This window comes from Nerophis ophidion, unplaced genomic scaffold (assembly GCF_033978795.1).
Source record: "Nerophis ophidion isolate RoL-2023_Sa unplaced genomic scaffold, RoL_Noph_v1.0 HiC_scaffold_187, whole genome shotgun sequence".
Classification (NCBI taxonomy): domain Eukaryota; kingdom Metazoa; phylum Chordata; class Actinopteri; order Syngnathiformes; family Syngnathidae; genus Nerophis; species Nerophis ophidion.
In genome coordinates this window covers 110,502-122,419 of record NW_026907109.1, presented here as the reverse complement: position 1 = coordinate 122,419, position 11,918 = coordinate 110,502, and the positions used below count along the sequence as shown (strand labels likewise).

General features: G+C 39.0%; 1 protein-coding gene across 2 annotated transcripts; it reads left to right on the top strand.

Annotated features, from left to right (window-relative positions):
• The first annotated feature begins 1,428 nt into the window (after positions 1-1,428).
• Positions 1,429-11,371, top strand: LOC133547808 (endonuclease 8-like 1). 2 transcript variants are annotated; one of them, XM_061893324.1, is made up of 8 exons: positions 1,429-1,948; positions 3,736-6,305; positions 6,373-6,457; positions 6,547-6,668; positions 6,745-6,772; positions 6,854-6,924; positions 6,989-7,180; positions 11,256-11,371. In XM_061893324.1, the coding sequence occupies exons 3-8, from the start codon at positions 6,391-6,393 to the stop codon at positions 11,280-11,282; spliced, it is 507 nt and encodes a 168-aa protein (XP_061749308.1). In that variant the 5' UTR covers positions 1,429-1,948; positions 3,736-6,305; positions 6,373-6,390; the 3' UTR covers positions 11,283-11,371. The 2 variants fall into 2 exon arrangements, with proteins under 2 accessions (XP_061749308.1, XP_061749307.1); XM_061893323.1 differs by having other exon boundaries at positions 3,736-6,457.
• Positions 11,372-11,918: the final 547 nt, after the last annotated feature.

The following is an 11,918-nucleotide window of genomic DNA, read 5'->3' as shown; positions in this document are numbered from 1 at the left end:
ATATACTGTATATACCTTTATATACATATATACATACATATATACTGTATATACCTTTATATACATATATACATACATATATACTGTATATACCTTTATATACATATATACATACATATATACCTATACTGTATATACCTTTATATACATATATACATACATATATACCTATACTGTATATACCTTTATATACATATATACATACATATATACTGTATATACCTTTATATACATATATACATACATATATACTGTATATACCTTTATATACATATATACATACATATATACTGTATATACCTTTATATACATATATACATACATATATACTGTATATACCTTTATATACATATATACATACATATATACTGTATATACCTTTATATACATATATACATACATATATACTGTATATACCTTTATATACATATATACATACATATATACCTATACTGTATATACCTTTATATACATATATACATACATATATACTGTATATACCTTTATATACATATATACATACATATATACTGTATATACCTTTATATACATATATACATACATATATACTGTATATACCTTTATATACATATATACATACATATATACTGTATATACCTTTATATACATATATACATACATATATACCTATACTGTATATACCTTTATATACATATATACATACATATATACTGTATATACCTTTATATACATATATACATACATATATACTGTATATACCTTTATATACATATATACATACATATATACCTATACTGGCTCACCTGCACTGGCTTCCTGTGCACTTAAGATGTGACTTTAAGGTTTTACTACTTACGTATAAAATACTACACGGTCTAGCTCCATCCTATCTTGCCGATTGTATTGTACCATATGTCCCGGCAAGAAATCTGCGTTCAAAAGACTCCGGCTTATTAGTGATTCCTAGAGCCCAAAAAAAGTCTGCGGGCTATAGAGCGTTTTCCGTTCGGGCTCCAGTACTCTGGAATGCCCTTCCGGTAACAGTTGGAGATGCCACCTCAGTAGAAGCATTTAAGTCTCACCTTAAAACTCATCTGTATACTCTAGCCTTTAAATAGACCTCCTTTTTAGACCAGTTGATCTGCCGCTTCTTTTCTTTCTCCTATGTCCCCCCCTCCCTTGTGGAGGGGGTCCGGTCCGATGACCATGGATGAAGTACTGGCTGTCCAGAGTCGAGACCCAGGATGGACCGCTCGTCGGGACCCAGAATGGACCGCTCGCCTGTATTGGTTGGGGACATCTCTACGCTGCTGATCCGCCTCCGCTTGAGATGGTTTCCGCCTCCGCTTGAGATGGTTTCCTGCGGACGGGACTCTCGCTGCTGTCTTGGATCCGCTTGAACTGAACTCTCGCGGCTGTGTTGGAGCCACTATGGATTGAACTTTCACAGTATCATGTTAGACCCGCTCCACATCCATTGCTTTCGGTCCCCTAGAGGGGGGGGGGGTTGCCCACATCTGAGGTCCTCTCCAAGGTTTCTCATAGTCAGCATTGTCACTAGCGTCCCACTGGATGTGAATTCTCCCTGCCCACTGGGTGTGAGTTTTCCTTGCCCTTTTGTGGGTTCTTCCGAGGATGTTGTAGTCGTAATGATTTGTACAGTCCTTTGAGACATTTGTGATTTGGGGCTATATAAATAAACATTGATTGATTGATTGATTTATATAGTATTGGAGTGTCGAAATGACAAAAGGAAAAGCTGGAAAACGATGAAGAAGAACTGGTAAAGAAGTGGAATCAAATAAAAGATCAAGAAGGACTGTAAAGTTGCTGAGTAGACTGGTATAGTGGTGGTGCATTAAACTGGCAGCAGATATAATATGTGATACTTTCTTTTTCTTCCTGCAGTCATCCCGTCCTGCAGCATGCACCTATGTGAATGTGGAGAATGACCAGCAATGTCCAAGTAAGTTATATGTATATGCCTGTTCTTTCTTGAAGTCAATTAGTTCTGATTGAGATTTACAGATAAAAAGCTGTCCACAGTTTGTCAGGAACAAACATGAAAATATTGCTTTCTTTGACCCTGATTACATTAGCACATATGAAGAATGAAACTTCAAATAGGAGTTATCTCAGCATGTGTAATTCATGTTTTTGGAACCTTTCACCTCCAAGTTAAAGCTGGTAGGTAACATCAGGTCATGACTAAGGATGTAACAATATCAACATTTCACGGTATGATATCGTCATAGTGTTAAAGCCAGGGTAAGATATTGTTACAAAAATGTCAAAGTGTGTTAAATGACGTGGGAGGAATGTTTAGGATAAACACACTTACTGTAATTGAACACAAACATCATTTTCATATGTTGTAATCATATTTATCATTAAAAACAGGTATTTTAGGTGCAAAGGAATGGTGCAGAATTTCAAGTAACACACAAAAACCAACATTTTCAAATAAGTGTCTTTAAACTGACATAAACAGTAAACATCCAGTGTAACTAATGTAGAACAATAATGTTTCTTTTGCCAAGAAACTATACTGTGTGTCCGGTATGTTTTTTTTTCAATACAACTTGGTATTATTGTGGGTTTGATGACCTTTTTAGCACATTCAACAATACTGCCATTATAATGCAAACAGTGATCATTTTGGTCACAGTAACGGTGATATGACATTTTGATATTGTTACATCACTGCTGTTTAGTTGAGTGTTTTTAAACTTTGAACTTCCTAAGAAACTGCCCTCTGCAGTCCAAATTGTATTAGTTTGTAGAATACTGATTCTTAAGAGTTAACTAATAATTTGACTTTTAATCATGTAAATACCTCACAAATGCATATTTTCCCTTGCTGACATCTTGGTTTCACATGAACGATATTTTCCAAATAACGGTTCTAACATATAACTCATTCTAATATATTACTCCTATTCCCTAACTTATTGTAGACATTGTGGTGTGTAGTGTCAGCAAATGTCTTATTTTGTGCATGTCCACATTTCCTCTGGTGAGCTGCAAGGGCTCTGGGTCGATTTGGAAATGGTCTGGATGAACGTGGCATGCTTTACCTTGCAGTATGCAGACTTTGTTTAAGGTTCAACTAACACGACAGTTATAGGCACAGAAATATTTCACAGCAACAATTCCTCGGCTAACCTAAGCACAAACGTTCCCATCACTCCTGCACACTTCCACTTTTTCGCCCTTCTATAATGTCCCGTTTGAACGTTGTTTTCCCACACGGCGGGTTTTCATGGGAGAAGCACTTTACTTCTCAGATGAGCCCACTTAATATTGTCAGAAAAAAACACAGCGACTGGTGTTCTCGTTTGATAGCGTCACACATCACGGCATTATTGTGACAATTTTGAAATCAAAATAAGGTTATATTTACAATAATGTTGCATCCCTCGTCAAGATCCTTTCTCATAGGTTTGGTTTGCTGTTGTGTATTTACTAATGATTGGCATTAGCATCCACAACTTTCTTTTTATAGTGTGTGTTGTATTGTGATGAGTTACATTTAACACTGTGGATGATGTGTTACCACAAACACAGAAGATACGTAAACATGAACTACAATGCGCTCAAGATGTGGGGAAAAAGGAAATGCATTCCATTAGCTGGATTTGTATAATGTGTTCAATTTATGTCAACTTCCTTCTTGTTTTGCATGTTTTTGTCTGGTTTTTTTTTCAATGATTTGAATCTTTAGAGTTTTTTGGTTCCTCTTCTTTGTGTCAGGGGGTAGCAGCAGGGTAACACTGCATGAGGCGGTGCCCCCTGAAGGAGCCCAAAACACTGCTCTTCAAATGGAACACATCCAACCTTCAGGTGACCGTGCAGGATGTACCACTCTGGAACATCAAGCCTCTCCCCACCTGCCAGGTACACCCACCGTCTTCTGTAGATGAAGGATTTGAAGATGGTTTGAGTGAGGAGTGTGCAGAAGAGTCCAATTTCAAGGACACAACAGACAAACCAATACATGACAATGCATCAGAAACCATGGCAGAGTGCCTTCTGATCAGCATGGGTTATGTAAACTGTCCTAAAGTCACAGGTAAGGCCCTAAGCCATATGCTCAAAATGTTCAAGTTGCTTTATCCCGATAGTCTGAACACAGACTGCTTAAACAGTGTGCAGAAGTTCCAAAACTTTTTTTTATCCCACTCTGCATCATCGCCTACTATATTACATAAATCCTCCAAGAATTGTTTTGGGCCAATAGAAAGTAAACAAATAAAATGCCTGCTTTGTGGGACCAGTGTGTCAGAAGAAAGGTTCTAATCCTTTTTTTAAAGTATGTACAGATTGATTTCTTGTTTACCACAGCACATTCATGTGCCAAATGGGCCCTCGTTGGTGAATATAAACATGCAGGTTTTTCTTTGCTGCAAGATAGTGTAACATATGAGACATGCAGTCATGTTATTCCCCTATTGGAAACCTCTGCAGTACAGTAGTATTCTTGGATGACATATTGGGTAAAGTTGTTTTCCTTGACTTCACATCTATGCCTGGCATAGTGATTGCAGTTCATTTCCCCAACACACTTGAAAAGTTTGAAATAATGAAGAACTGAACTGGCCTAAGAAGCCACAAATCAAATCCTTAATCATTGTTATAAATGCTCTGAAAATACACACTGATGTGATGTTGCCGTGGATTCTGTAAATATGTACTGTATATGGAGTATCATTGTTGATGATGTTTTTGCATTGTGTGTAATATTTCAGTGGCAAATATATTACATTTACTTGTTTAATAAAGCCACTGTCTTTTTTAATGAATACATAGGCCTACTATGCTACTGCATTTTAATATTAGTCCTTATGATGGTGGTTGGAGAGCCAAATATCTTCTGAAGTGGTACTTTGTTAAAAGAGTTTGAGAACCACTGCTCTAGAAAGTTCACAAATGTTAAAAGCTCTTACAAAGTGTCTTGTGATCATATCAGTATTGTTTGGGTTCAGTTTTAAATCTCACAATTGTAGTCACTGAGTTACTGTACATGACGTGTGGATAAGAAATCAACAAATTAAGTCCAACTTTATTTAAATAAACCATTTAGATTACAGACCATATATCCATATTGTCTGAATTCATTATTTTCTCCCAATGTTGGCATGAGATCAACTGGAATATGATTGAGGTATAACTAAATTGAGCCCATTAAAAGGCATTTTTTTAGAAAACGGGTATATCTAACAACTCAAATAGTGAGCAGTGAGAGACAAAACCAAGTATATCTCTCACTGAGACATCATTGAGACATATTGAAACCAATACTCATCAATTGTCTTTTTGCCGAAATAGAAAAGAGACATCTGAGAACTCAAACAGTGAGTAGTGAGAAACAAAACCAGGTGTTTCTCTCACTGAGTCATAATTGAGACATATTGGAGACCAGCTCATTCATCTCTCATTTTGGTCTTAGTTGAAATGGGGAAAAGAGATAACTATTAGACAACTATGAGATCTCTCATAGTGCTCACTGTGAGCCTTATTTCTCAGGAGATACATTTGAGAAGAAGGAGAAAACTACTTTGGTCTCCATTAGTGCTCTTTTATGTCTAGGAGATAGATATAAGACATACATGAGATCTCATCTTCAATTTTGCTTTGCTATGGGAAACAAGTGTTTGATGAGCATTCCTCAACTTTTTCGGTCTTTTTTTTAAGCATGTTGCAGGCATCAAATTCCAAAATGAGCTAATATTTGCAAAAAAAAAAGTTTCTCAGATCCAACATCAAATATCTTGTCTTTGCAGTCTATTCAATTGAATATAAGTTAAAAAGGATTTACAAATCATTGTATTCTGTTTTTATTTACCATTTACACAACGTGCTACTTCACTGGTTTGGGGTTTTGTACATGTTGACAGTACATTGCAGTGTTATTTTGTTACAGCCGTGCCCACTGTGTGAAGTACTTTTGCAAGACTCCTAGCAATAATATTACACTTCACCAAAGAGCCTGCTGTAAAAGAAATGACCATTGAATGAAGATACATACTCAGGTCACCGTGATCTGAAAAGGAGAGTGAAGAATGTTTTTGTATTCCCCAGATTCTAATCATCTTGGATGAATAAACAAGCAATTCCTAATTTCACTTGGAAATGTGTTTACTATAAAAGTGTAGCACTGTTTCCACACAAAATACCTTCTGTTTTTGGAAAGATGCCCATGTGTGTCTTCCAGGTTGAACATTCCACCCTTTGTGCCTGCCCGGACTGTGCTGGAAGGCCTCGAGTCAGAGGATGCGTGTGAAGACAAGAAAGCTGTAAAAAAGGAGATCCATAGCAAAAAGGTCAAATAAGTACAAACAAGTATTTTACCTCGATTATTAACAGTTTATTTTGCCCAAAAATGTTAAGGGAGCCAAAAAGGACAAAATGGAAGAGGAGAATACAGACCTGCTCAGACTTTGCCACACAGTACCGCTGGAGGTGGTGAACTTAGGTAAGAATCCATGTTTCAAGGTTGATCGGGGTGGGGGGAAGACAACGACACAAAGGTGCTCCTCTTATTTAGACTTTTTGTTTATGGAGGTGGGAAAGGTTACGATCCAGAGAAGAAAGACTACTCAGGTTTTGAGGCCTGGTTGCAGTGTTACTATGTGGATGGAATGAAGTCTGTACGCGACCACAATGGCAGGACTATGTGGTTCAAAGTATGCAAACACATTTTCATACGTAACAACTATATTTGTAGCATGTATTGACTAATATAAAATGGTGTCATTTCAGGGCGATCCAGGTCCTATGGCTCCTAAAGGTAAACGCCAGAAAAAATAGTTGAGATACCATTACACATAAGAGAAAGCTTAGTGTGTCTTTATCTTTTCTCACACACCAGAATCAAAATCTCCAAAGGCCAAAAAGAGAAAAGATACAGATGCAGACCATGATTACCCCCGCAAGAAAAAGGTATATTCAGTAGGTAATCACCACCAGCACATAGAAATCTAACCCCATTGTGGCTGTACTTCAGGTGTCCAGGAAACACAACTCTGACAGCACAGTGAAGAAAAAAGCAGCCAAAAAGCCCACAAAAGCAGCAAAGGAAGAAGAAAATGGACCTCAAGAAGAAGCCACACCCACAAGAAGATCAGCAAACACACCTCAGCAAGAACCGAATCCACGTCAGGCAGGAGGAAAAAGAACAATACAGAGCCAGCTGCAGGTCTGATTCTAATAATACTCCCATTTTCTGAAAATATTAAGAGCCTGATCTTTGAGGATCCAATTCCCACACACTTATCTGTGTGCGCAAACTATAAAATTGCATGTACTGTTGGTGGACGTGTTGTATGTGATCTACTTTGTGCAATTGATAGCAGCAAAAGTGGCACAGATCACCCTATTTTTGTGTACTAGAAGCATTATGTGCCCTTGGAAACACTTCTTTCCCTCTACATTCATGTTATTATGCTCTCCACACTGGAGGGGGGCTTATATTAGATTATGGCACATATCGATCATCTAACACCTTTTCTGCAATATAGAATCACAGTATGTATACTATTTGCAGCAGGAATGATCAAACTGCATATTGCAAGACATTTTTTTTAGGAGTTATACTAAATACAAAAAAAAAAACGCAACGCTTTTGTTCTTGTTCCCAATTTAAATGAACTCAAAGATCGAAAACTTTGACTATAAACACAAAATACCTGTTCCTCTCAAATATTGTTCACAAATCTGTATACATTTGTTAGTGAGCATTTTTTCTTTGCCAAGATAATCCATCCCACCTGACAGGTGTGCCTTGAGCTGTCCAAAATAAAAGGCCACTGTGAAATGTGCAGTTTTATCACACAACACAATGCTTCAGATGTCGCAAGTTTTGAGGGAGCGTGCAGTAGGCATGCTGACTGCAGCAATGTCCACCAGAGCTGTTGCCCGTCAATTAAATGTTTATTTCTCCGCCATAAGAATAGAATAGAATAGAAAGTACTTTATTGATCCCTGGGGGAAATTCAGCACCACAGTTCGCTCACAATAAACAATGATAATAATAAATAATATAATATATATGAATAATATAAATATATTCTACATTTAAGTGCAGTCAAGGAACATATGCATTATACAGTCTGATGGCTGTCGGTGTGAAGGACCTCCTGTGTCGTTCCGTGTTGCATTTTGGGAGTCTGAGCCTTCCACTGAAGGTGCTCATTCTCTCTGCAAGGTCCGAGTGTAGTGGGTGGGAGGTGTTGTCCATAATGGCTAGGAGTTTTGCTAGACTTCTCTCTGACACCACCGCCAGAGAGTCCAGCTCCACTCCCATCTTGTTACTGGCCTTCTCTACCAACTGGTCCAGTCTGTATGTGTCCCTCACTCTCAGCCCACTGCCCCAGCAGGCCACGTCGTACAAGAGGGCGCCTGCCACCAGTGACTCGTAGAACATCTTCAACATCTTTGTACAGACGTTGAAGGATCCTAGCCTCCAAAGGAAATATAGATTCGGCTCTGTCCCTTCTTGTAGAGGGCCTCAGCGTGTTTTGACCCATTCAGCTTGTTGTCCATGTGTACTCCGAGGTATTTATAATCCTCTACCATGTCCACATCCACCCCTTTGATGGAAAGAGGGGTCGCCAGAGTACTCCTCCTCCTTCCCAGGTCCACAACCAGCTCCTTGGTCTCCGTAACATTGAGCTGGAGGTGGTTCTTTCCACACCATGTGACAAAGTCCTCCACCAGTGTCCTGTATTCCTCGTCATCACCTTCCTCAATACACCCCACTATCGCAGAGTCATCAGAAAACTTCTGAAGGTGGCAGGACTCTGACTGATAGTGGAAATGGGTGGTGTAAATGGTGTAGAGGAAGGGGGAAGAGTACTGTAGCCTCCGGGGCCCCGGTGTTGCTGACCAGCCTGTCAGACACACAGTCCTGCAGTGGCATATACTGTGGTCTGTCAGTCAGGTAATCTACAACCCAGGACACCAAGGGGGCCTCCACCTGCATCTTCTCCAACTTCCCACCCAGTAGCCCAGGCCGTTTAGTATAAGCCGCCTCCAAAGGTGTTTCAGAGAATTTGGCAATACATCCAACTGGCCTCACAGCCGTAGACCATATTGATTGGCTGAGACCTGCCACCCGGACAGCTGCTACAACAATTGGTTTGCTTAACCATAGCATTTCTGCACAAACTGTAAGAAACTACCATGAATTGATTAACGTGGACCCCGACTTAAACAAGTTGAAAAACGTATTGGGGTGTTACCAATTAGTGGTCAATTGTACGGAATATGTACTGAACTGTGCAATCTACTAATAAAAGTATCAATCAATCAATCTGTCTCAAGAAAGCTCATCTGCATGCTCGTGGTCCTCATCGGGGTCTCGACCTAACTGCAGTTTGTCTTCTTAACCAACTTGAGTGGGCAAATGCTCACACTCAATGGCGTCTGGCACAATACAGAGGTTTTGGTATGTTATTATTGACAGCGAAACCACGTGCATTTTATTGATGGCATTTTCCATGCGCAGAGATACCGTCACGAGACCCTGAGCCCCATTGTTGTACTAATCACCCGAGGCCATCACCTTTATAAATAACATTTACTAACTCATGTTGCAAGGATCTGGAAGCTAAAAACATCCCAGTTCTTGCATGACCAGCATACTCACCGGACATGTCACCCAGTAAGTAATTTTTGAGAGGAATATATATTTTCTGTATAGTAAAAGTTTCAGATCTTTAAGTTCAATTCATGATAAATGGGAGCAAAAACAAAAGTGTTGTGTTTATATATTTGTTCAATACCATATTTTTCGGAGTATAAGTCGCACCTGCCGAAAATGCATAATAAAGAAGGAAAAAAAAACATACAAGTCGCACTGGAGTATAAGTCGCATTTTTGGGGGGAAATTTATTTGATAAAACCAGACGGCAAGAATAGACATTTGAAAGGCAATTTAAAATAAATCAAGAATAGTGAAGAACAGGCTGAATAAGTGTAGGTTATATGAGGCATAAATAAGCAACTGCTATGTTAAGCTAACATATTATGGTAAGAGTCATTCAAATAACTAGAACATATAGAACATGTTATACCTTTAACAAACTATCTCTCACTCCTAATCCATAAATCCCATAAAATCTTATACGTCTAGTCTCTTACGTCAATGAGATAAATAATATTGATATTTTACGGTAATGTGTTAATAATTTCACACATAAGTCGCTCCTGAATATAAGTCGCACCCCCGGCCAAACTATGAAAAAAAAACTGCTACTTATAGTCCGAAAAATACGGTGCATATTTTCTAAATCAAAAAAGGAATACCATTAAAAAACAACATAAATTAATAGACTTTGGTTTAATCGGCCCTTTAAGTTGTCCAGCAGCTATAAAATGATATTGCTGAATATATATCTTCTTCTTTTTATTTCTAACAGTCCAAATATGACATGCACACGTAGAACAAAGGCTTCTCTGTTCAGTTGTCTTTGCAGCGTGATGGCCTCCTTTCTCACAGCCCTGTGTGCAACTATGTCAGTTGTCTTTGCAGCGTGATGGCCTCCTTTCTCACAGCCCTGTGTGCAACTATGTCAGTTGTCTTTGCAGCGTGATGGCCTCCTTTCTCACAGCCCTGTGTACAACTATGTCAGTTGTCTTTGCAGCGTGATGGCCTCCTTTCTCACAGCCCTGTGTGCAACTATGTCAGTTGTCTTTGCAGCGTGATGGCCTCCTTTCTCACAGCCCTGTGTGCAACTATGTCAGTTGTCTTTGCAGCGTGATGGCCTCCTTTCTCACAGCCCTGTGTGCAACTATGTCAGTTGTCTTTGCAGCGTGATGGCCTCCTTTCTCACAGCCCTGTGTGCAACTATGTCAGTTGTCTTTGCAGCGTGATGGCCTCCTTTCTCACAGCCCTGTGTGCAACTATGCCAGTTTGCACGCAGATTTCAGACTTTTTAAGAGGCACGATACTGCCTGCAGGACACTTTCAGCATTGATAAATCTCACTGTTCATGTTGAGTGATTTGTATTTGCATTTTCTCCTCCCAGTATTGTGGGCATTCTGATAATCAACATATATTCTGCATACATCATTAAGACAAATATGTTAAATGGAGGGAATAAGCGATAGAAAATGGATGGATGGGATGGATTGCACTCCTTATTTTGCTCATTAATCGACAAATATTTAGATCAGCTTTGCGTGTGCTAACAAGTTTGCATGTGTTTTGATACACATAAACCTTTTGTAGATTATACTGTAAGTGTGGTAAACTTACTTTTTGTTGCAGGCTTCAAGACACGTAGCGGGAGACTGACAAGACAGAATGTCAAGTAAAGGACATCTATTGGAAAATACTGTTTTTATTCCATGATACATATTTTTAATAAACATTCCACACGTTTATTCTTGGCATACTTTTCAATCACAATTCACAATACAGTAAATTATTTGATTTAATGTGAAGTTAATTATATTTATATAGCGCTTTTCTCTTGTGACTCGAAGCGCTTTACATTGTGTAGCCCGATATCTAAGTTACATTTTGAAACCAGTGTGGGTGGCACTGGGAGCAGGTGGGTAAAGTGTCTTGCCCGAGGACACAACAGCAGTGACTAGGTTGGCAGAAGCGGGGATCGAACCTGGAACCCTCAGGTTGCTGGCACGGCCACTCTACCAACCGAGCAGAAATGATGGCTACCGAGCTCTACTCTTTCCTCTCTCCCTCTTGAGTACAGGTAAAAAAACCTTCTTTATGGTGACGGCCACCTATGTCACGTGACACATGCTTCTGTTCCTTGTGTACACATCCACAAACACCACGTGACATACACACATGATCTGGCTCCTACAATGACTAACATGGCTCATTTGCATAATACACTAAAAACTACTTGGGTCTCTGAGGCAGACGATGAGAGTCCTGTAAAATGTATACATACAGTGGGGCAAA